This window comes from Furipterus horrens, unplaced genomic scaffold, assembly GCF_987537825.1.
Source record: "Furipterus horrens unplaced genomic scaffold, mFurHor1.1.pri manual_scaffold_4, whole genome shotgun sequence".
Taxonomy (NCBI): Eukaryota; Metazoa; Chordata; class Mammalia; order Chiroptera; family Furipteridae; genus Furipterus; species Furipterus horrens.
The window spans coordinates 193812141-193826086 of NW_028327174.1; the positions used below are offsets into that span (position 1 = coordinate 193812141).

General features: G+C 37.2%; 1 protein-coding gene and 1 pseudogene across 1 annotated transcript; both read right to left on the bottom strand.

Annotated features, from left to right (window-relative positions):
• Positions 1-257: 257 nt before the first annotated feature.
• LOC150013639 (glycosyltransferase 6 domain-containing protein 1-like) lies at positions 258-10409 on the bottom strand. Its single transcript, XM_090275255.1, has 4 exons — positions 10336-10409; positions 5338-5385; positions 1366-1503; positions 258-924 (listed from the first exon to the last, which is right to left on the bottom strand). The coding sequence occupies exons 1-4, from the start codon at positions 10407-10409 to the stop codon at positions 258-260; spliced, it is 927 nt and encodes a 308-aa protein (XP_090131381.1).
• Positions 10410-10961: 552 nt separating this feature from the next.
• LOC150013640 (eukaryotic translation initiation factor 1b pseudogene) lies at positions 10962-11630 on the bottom strand (annotated as a pseudogene).
• Positions 11631-13946: the final 2316 nt, after the last annotated feature.

The window sequence follows — 13946 nt, forward strand, 5'->3', positions numbered from 1 at the left end:
ATTCATTTTATACCTCCAAAAGTATTTCCACATTAATTAAAATACATAGATAATAACATTACTGTACACTAACATTTAATTGTCCATTTATCCAGCACAGGTTGACTTAGATGCTTCAAAATTATAAGGAGAAAAACAATTTATTATGAAAGATCACACAGTTTTGCAAGTTTCTAAAACACTGGGAAATCTAGTGTTTTATCTTCAAGTAATTACTATGATTTACTTATTAACCCATAAGTCTAATGATATTACCATCAAATCCCCCCTGACTGCCATGCTATCTTAATATGTTTAATTTGTGGAGGCGTTCTGAAAGTTGGATCCCAATTGTATTCTGGTGATAACAACTTAGTGGGCTTATTGATAAAAAAATACTTGTTTAGGTGACGTTCATATGTGCTGCTAAGTTCATTTTCGATGTCATCAGTTACTCCCTTTTGATATTCTACAGTGAAGGTTAAAACCTCCTGCGGTGTGCCACCAAAAATGGCACTGTGATAATAGAAATCTCCCTTTCCAAAAGGGATGAAAGCTGCTGATTTAGATCTTCTCTCATAAGGGAAATTTTTAACATTTTCAAAATACCACCATGCATGAAGCTGAGCTACAGATTTGCCCAGGGTTTCCACTCCAAAGTCATGCCTGAAGATCTGGTTTATATTCATACTGAAGAGAAAGTCAGCTTCATGCTGGATGTGTGTTATGATGTACATATTTAAGTTCTTCATGCGTATGACATTAAAGTCGTCCCACATTTTATCTTTTAATACAGTTAATAGTTTAAATGTTCGAAGGGGGCCTAACTCTATGGGAGGTAGCCTAGAGAAGTCATCCATCAAGATATAAAAGATAACATTGTAGCCAATCATAAAGTGCTTATTAGCAGATTGGATGAACTGTTTCAGGTAGTGTCCTGTAAACCTGTGAAACATAAGAGAAAAAAAAAACAGAGAAAACTTATTTTGCTAAAAATCATCAGGAGAACATAATATCATTTAAACATGCTAACATATATGTCATTGTTGCTAATGAACCACCGGTAGGTAAGGGTAGAGAAGTTGGGTCTGGATCTAACTCTATTGTTACTGAAAGTGAATGAATGATTTGGGAGCCTGAGAAGAACCATAAAGTTTGTTGGGAAGAAAGAAAAAGAGAGCTAAATTAATATCAATGAAAAGATTCCCAAGTAGTGTTAAAGACTTAGCCACAGCTGAAGAAAATAACTACAATAGACAAATAAACATACAGTTCATCCAGAAATATTAGAATTAATCATGAGTAGCTCTTTGGGTGTAGAAAGTTCTTGGGTGTTTCTCTACAATACATTTGTCCAAAATAAAAAAGGATATTAGTAGCACCTACTTTCCAGTAGCCCATACAACCAAGCCTATGGTAATGTTCAGCCTTTTATAATATTTTTCCAGGACCTGTCTATTATAAGTTTCTTCCCATATGACTGGAGCGAGCCAGTGAGTTGTTGTTATTACATCAGGACGTCTTCTGTTGAACAAACAAGAAACAAAATATGCAGATACCACTTAATTACGACAGCAGAAGTTGTTGTCCAAGTGAATATGCTAGTGATTATAAAGTACTTACTATGTGCCAGGCACAGTTATTGAGTGCTTTACATTTAATCCCTGCAGTGTCCTATAATGTGCTATTATTATCCTATATTTCATAAGAGGAAACAGGCACAGATTGATTGAATGAATTGCTTAGCTAATTTATTCAATCACACAGCTAATAAGTGGCAGAATCGGGATTTACAATCAGCCAGTTGTACTTCAGAATCTAGGCTTTAGTCATTGCACCTACTGCTTTTTGAGTACGGGGACTTTTTTCTTTGAGCTCTGACCGTACATAGCTTAACCTCAAGTAACCCAAGGTTTGACCATTTCTTTGATTATTGGCTAAAGCAGACAGTACTACTGCCTCCTTATATCTTCTTTACTGCCCCCTTCTTTTTCTTTCCCTCCCTCCTGTTTTCCTAGAAGCTGTAGTGTACTCTCTTTTCACTTTTTCCCTAATGCTTTAGGCCCATCAATGCAACCTGTAAGAAAACAAAATTAGTCCAAAAAACAGAGACTGACGTTAGATTTGGTTCTAATAACAGCAGTAGGACAGCGGACGTAGCAACGGTAGTAGTAATAGTTTTGCTGGAGGCAGGGCACTAAACTAGTAAAGCAAATTAAGAACTTTGTTTTGGAAGGAAATGCATACAAAGTGAGAAACCATTCTTAAGATAGAGTTTAAGAGTTGTGAGTCAAATATGGGGGGGGGGCAAAAAACCCTGTAATTGTCTTCTAGAGGGCAGGCCCCTTGTAGTACAGGCTACCCCCCGCCCCCGACTAGGTGAGTGTTCTAGGAACCCATCTGTACCAGTGCACCAGCTGGCATTTGCTGCTGGTGATTGCAGGTTTTCATTACAAATCCAGACCAGACAAGTGTAGCATTTGGCAACACTTAGTAGTATTGATACATTAACAATAACATACAGTAGTCCTCTCCTTTATTCTCAGGGTTCCAAGACCTCCAGTGGATGCCTGAAACTGCGGGTAGTACTATATGAAGGGGGACCCCAAAAAAACCCCTGAATTTATTTATTTAAAAATTGTGTATTCTTACATCTTTAAACTTCAATTACCTTCAAAGTACTCTCCATTTGATGCAATACACCTATTGAGACTTTTTTCCACTGTTCAACACAGTTTTTTAACTCATCGAGTTTGATGTCTTTAAAGTGCTTCTGCTGTTTTTTGTTACACCTCTTCCACATCTTACCTAGATTTTATGTGTTGTCTTACTGACTTTATAATAAGATTTTTTATTGTTTTATTTTTTACAGTTAAGTCTTAAATCTATCAGGTATTTATTTTTATGCATGGCCTAGGATGGGGGCTCCATGTTTTTCCCACTTAGATCCCAGGAGAATCAACATCATTTATGAAATAATCCATTCCTCCTTCATTGATCTTTTTCAGCCATAGGTATTTATTTAAATAGGAAATGTCAATCCTTCCCCCCAGTGAAGTAAATCTATAATGCATTCTATTTCGAACAATGAATTTTGGTCGTAATGTCTAAGAGCTAGTTAGGAGAAGGAAGCTTCATATAAGAGCTCTCTCAAGCGCCCGGAGGACTAGGATCAGACCTTTGTCTCTGGGAATTCTCTTTGTAACTGTCCTCACTCATTTTTAAAATATCTTTATCATACATCAATTTTCATACAGTATACTGTGCTCTAATTCTGGATTTACCATTCTTAAGATCTATTCCATGTTGATTTGATCACAATGGTGTTAGGAAAAATTCTCTTATTTTTCACACTTTCCTTGGCTGTTCTGAGATATGCTTTTATATTTACTTTAAAATTAGTTTTTTTCTAGTTAATGAAAACAAAAAAATCAACTTCTTCCCTGATATTTCAACACTGAAGAGGTCATTTTATTTTAAACTAAAAGTCAACATAATACTTAATAATAAAGCACAAGCCTTCCAATTAAGAATGTCTTCCACCACTATTACATTGTTTTGAAAGTGCCGTCATTTCCATTAGACCAAGGGTTTTATGTATTTATTCTACAAATATTGAGCCCCTATTATGTCTAGGCTCTTCGGCACATTCTAGTGAGAATAGGCAGATAATAAATGAATAAACTAGCAAAGATATAGTATGTCAGGTGTTCATGAGTGCAATTGAGAAAAATAAAACTAGATAGGGAAAAAAGGGAGTAGGGGTGCCACTTTATATGGAGTGGTTGGAGTCTTGAGGGAAGCGAGAGGATGAGCCGTTTGGCTGTTTGAAGGATGAATGATCTGTGCAGAAAGAACAGAGGGCGCAAAGGCCCTGAGATGAGAGCATGCTTGGTGTGTCTGAGGAACATCAAGGAGGCCAGTGTGGTTCAGAGATAGATATTAGGCAGCTATTTTATCTATAATTATTTTTCACATTTTAAACTCTTTGAACTCCTTGGAAAGCATCTCATAAGAGCAGTGGATCTACATGTCCATAACAGCAAAAACCTAGAAACAGTTTAAGTGTCCATTAATAGGGCAGTGGGTGAACAAATTGTGGTATAATTCCACAGTCAATTATTATGCAGCTGTCAGAATGAATGATAGTGATATGCAATTTGGGGATGAATCTTAGCAATCTAATATTGAGGGAAAAAATAAGTCCCTGAAGATTACATACAGCATGATATCCTCTTTATAAAGTTATAAACAACTAAAATTTAAAAGTAGACTTTTCCAAGAATATACATAAAGGACATAAATTTATATTTAAAAAAGAAAGCAAGGACGTGATAAATCAGGATTCAGAGAGGTGGTTGTTTTGGGGGCAGGGCATAGAATGAGGGTGGGAATCTTGGAAAGCACACAAAGCTAACATGTTGACGTTACTGAAGGCTGTAATTTTTGTTTCATTAAAAATAAGTAAGCAAGAAGGCACACAAATAAATAATGTAAGTAGATTTTGCATGAACTAATGATGAGATGAGTCATGAAGCAAGGATTATTATTAATCTAATTTGTGTATTTAAGGTTTATTTTAAAAATATAAATATGAAAAAGGAATTCATGGATGATGAAATACATATAAAAAGATGCTGAAATCTAATAATTATAGAAATGTGAATTGAATTGAGATATTTTAACTAACAGTTTTTCCAATAACAGCATGTTTGATACTACTAGAATAAAATATAAATATGTAAAACAAATGAAATTTTACTAACATTTATTCCCTGCTGATTGAAAAATAAATGATATAGTCATTAAAGGGCATTTTAACAACCTGAATCAAAATTTTAAATGTTTATATCCTCTTAAATTAACAGTGTACAAAACATATGAACAAGGATATTCATTGAAATATTACATCCAATAGCCACCAAACTGCAAACAATACAAACTGTAAACAATACAAACAATACAATAGGGAGTTGGCTGATATAATTACGTTCTATAGCCATAAAATAGGATACTAGATAGCTATTGTAAAGAATGAGCTTCTCCCCTGAGTGCTAATGCCCAAATCAAGAGAAGCCATTAATGCCATTTTGGGGGCCGCTTATAAAGTGATTTTTTCCTTCCCCTAATAAAATTAGGAATGTTAAACCAGATAATAGCTTTCTTATTATGACCCTTAATTACCTGATTCTTTATAAATAAGTCCTAATTTTTTACATAAAAGCCTTAAAAGTAAGAACTCTAAGTCCTGAAAGCCTCTCAGGATAGCTAAAATTGACCATGGAAAAAATAAATTCTCCCATTAAAATTGAGATATACTATTATTATTATATTGTGAGCAGGATTTTTTGTTCTTACTTAGGATTAAACCAGTCAGAGAGCTGAGGTTCTTCTGCTTCATGATCCCTGGGTACAAAGAAAAAGTCAAGTTAAGAGTAATCCACTCATTCTGCAAACATATATTGCACTCCTGTGACATGGTAGGCACTATTTGGTGCTGGTTTGGTAACTATGAACATGTAGGTCGCCCACAGGAAGCTGATAAACTAGTAGGGAAGACAAGATTAAATAGATAATTATAGTACAGAGTGATTAGGGCTAATAGGGAAAAACAGATCTCCGTGGGAGCATATACATGTAAATGGGGCATCTATCCTAAATTTGGGGTTAAGGGAAAGTAACTGGAAAAGAAATATGTAAACTGGGTCTGGGAGGATAAGGGCTAAAGATACAAAGGCTGAAGAGGTCATGACCAAAGGCAGGAAGGCAAGTGACAGTGTGGTTTGCGTTGGGGGGGGGGAATATATTTTTTTAATTAACAGAACAGGAAAAATAATGTATATTCAGAGAAAAATGCAGATTTAATTAATTAATTTCCCAAACATTAGTAACCTACTGTGTGACAGATACTCTGTTAAGTGTTGAAATGAAGGGGTTGAAGTAGGGGCCCATATATTTTATCTTTGATTTTTATTTAAAGAAGATCCACCTAAGGTTTTGTTGTACTCTTAAGTTATTTAATTAACAAAGTTACCAGGGAATTTCCCTTTTATAAACCAGGGATATTTTGTAAAATAAGAATAACTTTAAGCAACTTCTGCTTCCAGAAAGATGGAATAGTACTAATTTTTCCTTTTCTTATCACTAAGTAGAGCTAAACCCCCTGGACATTACATATAAAGCCTGAAAGGTGGAGAGAAGGCAGATCAGGTAGACACCTTGGGACTCACAAACTGACACGGCAGTGAGTTCCCTGCGTTTTCTGCCACCTGCATCCCAGATTGGGTGCTAGAGAAACCAGCAGCCCAACAAGGCCAGTGGGCTCAGGCACAAAAAGAGCCCCAAGAAAAGCCTCCTCTTTATAGCTATAGGACCAGGAAAGGGGCAACCTTGCAAGATAGAAAAGTTTTAAATACTACTCAACTGTACTCCAGCCCAATACCACAGAAAAACTGTGGCCCCGTGCCCATCCCTTTAGAAAAGGCCAAGTGGAGAGCTTAGATTTCCATCCTCTACAGACTGTAATGAGGTTCCTTCACCTCCTCGCTGGTGTGGAGTTAGAGGAGGTTAGTGGGGGCTAGAACTTCCACTCAGCACTGTGGCCATCCTCCCGCGGTCCGGTGTCAGTGGAGACCACCTAGGGAGCCTGAACTGCCATCCCTGCTATTAGTATCAAGGAGCCCTCCCCTCTAGGTTTTAATGGAGGCAGAGCTGAGAACCTGAAATTTGACCCCTCAATTGACAGTAATGAGCAGGTGCCACCCATGTCCCAGCTTGAGCAGTGTAAGACGATGCCTGTTAAAACACAGATGTTAGAATTATCTGACAAGGATTTTAAAGCAACCGTTGTAAAAATGCTTCAATGAACAATTACAAACACATGAAAGAAATGAAAAAAATAGAAAGTGACAGCAAAAAAATAGAAAGTCTAATCAAAGGTATGGAAGATATAAAGGAGAACCAAAAGGAAATTTTAGAACTTAAAAATACAACAACTGAAATAAAAACTCAATAAATAGGCTTAACAGCATAATGGAGAGGATAGAGGGGGGAAAAAACAGTGAACTTAAAGACAGAATAATAGAAATCACTCAGTCTGTACAACAGAGAGAAAAAGGACAAAATGAACAGAACCTCAGGGAAATGTGGGACTACAGTTTAACAAATGATCTAACATTCATGTACTTGGACTACTAGAAGGAGAAAAGAAGGATGAGGTTGGAAAAGTATTTTGATGGTTCGATTCCCAGTCAGGGCACATGACTAGGTTGCATGTCAGGTCCCCAGTTGGGGGCGCAAGTGAGAGGCAACCACACAGTGATGTTTCTCTCCCTCTCTTTCTCCTTTCCCCTCTCTCTAAAAATAAATAAACAAACAAATAAATAAATAAATAATTTTTAAAAAAAGAAAGAGAAAAAGTATTTTGAAAAATGGTAGAACCTCCCCCCAAATTAAACAAAAGACAAACATACATATTCAAGAAAATGAGTGAACCCCAAACAGAATAAACCTGAAGAAATCCACGATAAAGCATATGATAGTAAAAATTCTGATAGTCAAATGTAAAAAAGAAAATCTTGAAAGCAGTCAGAGAGAAATGATTCCCCTAATAGGGGAAAATAATTGATGAAAGTGGGTTTCTCATCAGAAATCATGGACCCAAAAGGAAGTGGGACAATCTTTTCCAGGTGCTATAATGAAAGAACTGTCAGCCAAAATGTCCCTCAATAGTTGAATGGTTAAACAAACTTAGTCATATCCCTTCGTGGAATATTACACAGCAATAAAAAGGAATGACCTAATGATATACACAACAACATGGCTGGATCTCAGGGGCATTATGCTGAGTGAAAAAAGCTTATCTCAATAAATCATATACTGTATTGGGTTGGCCAAAAATCTGTTCAGTTTTTTTCCGTAAAAGGAAGATACGTATTTTCATTTTCACCAATAACTATTGAGTTGGATATTTTGAGTATGTTGGGTATCTCTGGCTATTGGCTTCTAGTGGTTAGAGGCCAGGGGTGCTGCTGAACATCTCCCAATGCGTGAGACAGCCCCACAGCAAAGAATTAATTGGCCAAGATATCAGTAGTACCAAGAAACTTCGCAAACCACTTTGACACGTTCCATCAGTCACAGCACCTTCTCCATAATTCTTTTTTTGTGTGTTTTTAACTTTCTTGAAATAATAAAGCATAATATGCTGAAAATGTTGCATATTTTCTTTCATTTTCAATATTAGATTGTACAAAAATTCACCAATTTCAATGTTTATTTTTAGTGCATGCTGATATGACAACTATCACAATACTATCTAACAAAGTTGTTTCAAATCAAGTTAACAACTAAGCACTACTAGAGCCATCGTACAGAAAAAAACTAAATGAATGTTTTGGCCAACCCAGTATGATTCCATTTATAAACTTTCTCAAAGTGACAAAGTTATAGAGATAAAAATAGACTAGTGGTACTAGGTGTTAGGGAAGGGGAGGGAAAGGGATTGGGTGTGAGTATAAATGGTACCTCAGAGGAGGTCTTTGTGGTGAAGGAATAGTTTGTATTTTGATCGCTATTATGGTTACACAAATTGACATGTGATAAAATGTTATCCAATTTTATACATACATTGTTTCAACATAACAATTTCCTGTTTTGACATTGTACAGTAATTATGTAAGATATAACATTGGGGAAAATTGGATGAAAGGTACATGTGACTTTTTTGTACTATCTCTGAAGCTTTTTGAGAATCTATAATTATTTCAAATCAAATGTTTTTAAAACCTTTAAAGGTGCATCTTTTTTTGATATTTTAGAGGTGTTTCTAGCCAAAGATATTTCATTAGAGGATTTCCCAGGCCTCATGCTCCTTCAAAATTGAAATTGTCCATGCCAAATTTCATTTAAAATATACAGTGACAAATGAAGAATGTGACAGCAAAAAAATAGAAAGTTGATTTCACTAATTTTTCCGGTCCTGCACAATGATCAATAGTGGAAAACATGGTTGACTAATGAGTGCTATCGATCTGGAAAAAAAAATCATCCTGGACAGAGATATTTAAACTATAGCAAATGTCAAAAACTTGTTTGATGTAAGCAGGCAAGTGTGTCAAGTGAGCAAATTTTGGAGATGTACACACACACGCTCATATACATGTGTGTATGCCTGGTAGACTATTTCTGAACTGATACCCAAGAAATTTGTCAGTGGCTCCCTCCAGAGAATTTAGTCTAGTTTGCTGTTCCTTCTGATTGCCATCACCATTATAACCCACTTGACTCCAGCCAGTTTGCCTTCAATGCAGTTTATAGAATATTTATGAAACCCAGATTCTTACCAGCAGAGGCTTATCTTCTGAAAGTGTTTCTTTATTCTTTAGAAAAATGAAAGAAAAATGCATTTAATGTTAAATTTGAACAAATCCCTATTGCAGTTTGAATAACAGAAAATCTATAATTCAGCTTTCTTCAGTTACCACTTGTTAGCCAGATAATTACTAAATCTCTACTATGTGCCAGCCATAATGCTGCAGTTCTGGAATATATGGCATCCAGTTCTGACATGACATTGTTTTTTTTTTTTCTATTAAGGCACAATACCTCAAAGGGCAAATAACATGTAGAACATGATATCAAAGCAATGGGGTTAATTTTAAAAGTCATTAGCTCCCACAATATTGCTAATTTTCAAATAGCATTTAGTAACAATGCATTGCTTTTTTTTTTTTTTTTTTTTTAAAAAAGACTATTAGGAGGAAGACATTGTTGAAATAAGAATTTGAATTTATTTATGTAAGGAATTTTAGAAGGCTAACAAATTTGTTCCACAGTACAGCTGTGTTTCTACAGCAGGTTACTTTGAGTCTTGTTCCTGTTAGATGGAACTTAGATGTAGTCTAAAATATTCCTAAAAATACGCACACACACACACACACACACACTAACTCCCCCACTCTCTGTTCTGATATCCTGCCTTATCTCTTTCTTCATAACGTTATTATATAAAATACAATGCTTCTGACATTTTATCACATGTATTTCTTTACTTATTGTCCATCTTCTCTCCCTAGAATATAAAGTTTCCTAAGAGAAGTCACTTTGGGTTATTACTGTTTTCCCAGCACCTAGAATAGGGCCTAGTACCAAGAAGGTGCTCAAGAAATATTTGTTGAATGTTGAAAAATGAAAGAATTAGTATATTTATGATTTCATTTGTTCCCCAAAGAGGAGATCATTTTATTTTTATTAATTTAGGGAGTGTTTATTAATACTTCTTGGACAAAACTCAGTATTTTAGATCTACTCTGCCAATCGCTAAAGATAATGATTCATTAATTTTATTATATTTACCGGAAATGATGCTTAATCAACGTCAGCGATAACGCAAATGAAATCAGTAACAGTAGCTTCCTTTTAGAATTCATTCTCTGCTGGAAAATAAAAAAAAGAGGAGAAAATAGTTTTTGGGGGGGAAGTGAAAAACAACTTCCTTGCCACCTTCCATTAACAAATTAATTTATAGGACTATGACCATCAACCCGGGTGTCATTCTAGCATGCTCAGCCTTAGAACGAAGGCAGACTTGAGTTAGGGACACCACCTAACTTGTTTGAAGTACAGTACCTGCAAAAATCCCCCTTAGGATGCCATCTGATCCTTTTTAGATTAGGTGCAAAGTGTTGGTGACATTCGTTTTGTGTTCCTATATCAAAGTCCACCATGACTGCATAAAGGAAATTTAATAAAATCCTTTTTCTGTTTCACTTGTGCTTCTATAAAAATAAAAGAGGTATTTATGAAAACATCCTTATGCACTGGGATGTATTCTTTCATCAAAGTTGCTGTTTATATATATTTTCCCCAGAAAGATAAGACTAATAATTTTTTTAACTCATACTTTTTTAATTGTTAAGCTGCAACATACATGGTCTAATACAACAAAAATTTAATCAAGTGAAAAGTAATAAACTGAACAATAAACAAACACTCAAAACAAAGTATTTTCCATTGGAAACATGTTAAGATGAATACGGGGTTTCGTTACCATCTTACTGCAATTTTCTTATGTGTGACTAGCTTACATACCCCATGTTTTCTGTAACTATGCAGATGTGAATGGAAGTTTGAATGATTAAATAAATGAAAAGTCCATTTACTGCAGAGAATCATTTCACAAGGCAGCCAAACTGGATTTAGCGAATAAAATTACTCAAGAACTTTTGCACGTATTCAGGGTCATTTTAGAATCCACGAACCTTAAGCTGTTCCTCCTTGACAATGCCAACCTCCAAGAGAAACTAGCAAATGTTTTTCCTTTGGTCACCCTGAAGCTGAATAACCTCTCCGTATTCGGGATGTTCAATCACAGTACCATTAGGGGCAAATTTCTTTTTGAAAGCTTTCACAGGTTTCTTTTTGTCACAATCATCTGCAATGCCCTGAACAGTAGTCAGTGTCTTCCTGCCGTTCCGTTGCCGGATTCTTACACGAGTGTAATCCTCAGTCCCTGCCGGGAGTAAGTCGTCACCCTTAGCTGCATCACCAAAGGGGTCGAAAGATTGGAGGTTCTGGATAGTGGACAAGCGGTACCCGTGTGAGGCCGGTGAGGGGGTAAAAGTCCCGCGGGGCCCGTCCGGATCGCCGTGTCAAGAGGCTGTAGCGGGGAGAAAACGGAAATAAGGAAATGCTTCGCCCCGGGACTGGGATTCGGCTCGAGGGGCGGCAACGGCAGCGGAATCCGGGAAGAGGCGGAGGAAGAGGCGGCGGAGACGGATGCGAAGACGCGAAAGAAGAGGAGGCGTTGCGGCTTCTTTTACAACATACAAGACTAATAATTTATTCAAAGACTATAAGAGTAGCGACCTAAAAATATATGAGCTGTCTTAAAGGTATATCCTTGTAAATAGTGATTAAGGGCCTAAATTGAAGGCATTAAGCTCTTAAGTGGAATATTTGGCTCCAGCCAATGCGCCTTGTGTTGAAGGTGTCAGGGTTTCTGTTTACAAGCGAAAACTGGTTTTTAGTGGGCAGCATCGGAGAACAGGTCCTGCTTTTGGATTATGTATTGTAGTAAATGGAGGTCTCCGATATTCACTTTTTGAACACTTAAATTAATGAGCAAGATGTTTTACTTTTTTAAATTATATTTTACTGATTATGCTATTAAGTTGTCCTGATCCCCGCCCCCCCCTTTGCTCCTCCTCTACCCAGCACGCTCCACTCCCTCAGGCAATCCCCACACCGTTGTTCATGGCCATGGGTCATGTGTCCTTTGGCTCCTCCATTTCCTACACTGTACTTGACATCCCCATGGCTATTCTGTAACTACCTGTTTGTGCTTCTTAATCCCCTCACCTCTTCACCCATTGCCCCATATTGCCAGTCTCATCTGGCGACCATCAAAACACTCTCCATATCCATGATTCTGTCTCTGTTCTTCTTGGTTGCTTAGTTTGTTCTTTTAGATTCATTTGTTGATTTGTATTTTTTGCCATTTTATTGTACATAGTTTAAATCTTTCTTTTCTTAAATAAGTCCCTTTAACATTTCATATAATAACGATTTGGTGATGATGGACTCCTTTAGTTTTTTCTTATCTGGGAAGCTCTTGATCTGTCCTTTGATTCTAAATATCTTTGCTGGGTAGAGCAATCTTGGCTGTAGGTCCCTGCTTTTCATGACTTTGAATATATTTTGCCAATCCCTTCTAGCCTGCAAAGTTTCTTTTGAGAAATCAGTTGACAGTCTTATGGGAACATCCCTGTAGGTAACTAACTTCTTTTCTCTTGCTGCTTTTAAGATTCTCTCTTTATCTCAACCTTTGGCATTTCAATTATGATGTGTCTTGGAGTGGGCCTCTTTGCATCCATCTTGTTTGGGATTCTCTGTGCTTCTGGGACTTTGCGTGTCTATTTCCTTCACCAAATTAAAGTTGTCTTTCATTATTTTTTCAGATAGATTTCCAATCTCTTGCTCTTTCTCTTTTCCGTCTCGCACCTCTATGATGCGAATGTTGGAGCTCTTGAAGTTGTCCCAGAGGCTGCTTATACTATCCTCATCTTTTTTTTATTCTTTTTTCTTTTTGTGATTCTTATTGGTTGTTTTTTTCTTCCTTATGTTCCAAATCATTGATTTGACTCTTGGCTTCATCCACTCTACTCTTGTTTCCCTATAAATTGTTCTTTATTTCAGTTAGTTAATGTTTTGCTTCTGACTGGATCTTTTTTTATGCTGCTGAGGTCCTCACTAAGTTCCTTGAGCATCCTTGTAACCAGTGTTCGTCTGCATCTCACAGACTGCTTATCTCTATTTCATTTAGCTCTTTTCTGGAGTTTTGATTTGTTCTTTCATTTGGGCCATGTTTCTTTGTCTCCTTGTTTTGGCAGCCTCCCTGTGTTTGTTTCTATGTATTAGGTAGAGCTTCTCTGGCTCTGTGTCTTGGTAGCGTGGCCTAATATAGTAGGTGTCCTGTAGGGTCCAGTGGCACAGCCTCCCCTATCACCCAAGCTGGGTACTCAAGGCGCGCCCTTTGTGTGGGCTGAGTATGCCCTCCTCTTGTCGTTGAGCCTTGCCTGCTGTTGAAAGATCAATGGGAGGGATTTGCCCAGGCCAGTCAACTGCAAGGACTGGCTGTGACCACTGATCACCACCCTCCACCCTCCGTGGAGGATCAGCTGTGCAGGGGCAAGGTGGTGGTGGTACTCTGATGTAGTCTGCAGCTGTCCAATCAGAGCATTGGTCCTGGGGTTTCCCAGGTGGAACAAGCCAATGTCAGACCCCACTTGTGTTTTGCCTGGGGCCACCTGCCTGAGCTATAAAGCAATCTGAGATGGCTGCTACTTGTGCTGGGCTTGGAGATTCCCAGGTGAAGCCAATCAATGAATCTAGGCTGCTGCTGCTAGTGCTGGGCCTGGGACTCACTGAGGCCAGCTGTTGCTTATTTGATAGGATTTAGGAAGTTG

Bases quoted from the DNA above. Each gene is read 5' to 3' on its own strand.
- LOC150013639 (XM_090275255.1), bottom strand. From the start codon at position 10,409: ATGAATTCTAAAAGGAAGCTACTGTTACTGATTTCATTTGCGTTATCG. The intron at 5,386-10,335 runs GTAAATATAATA...CTTTGTACCCAG, and splicing joins TTGATTAAGCATCATTTCCG to GGATCATGAAGCAGAAGAAC. The intron at 925-1,365 runs GTAGGTGCTACT...TATGTTTCACAG, and splicing joins GTTGTATGGGCTACTGGAAA to GTTTACAGGACACTACCTGA.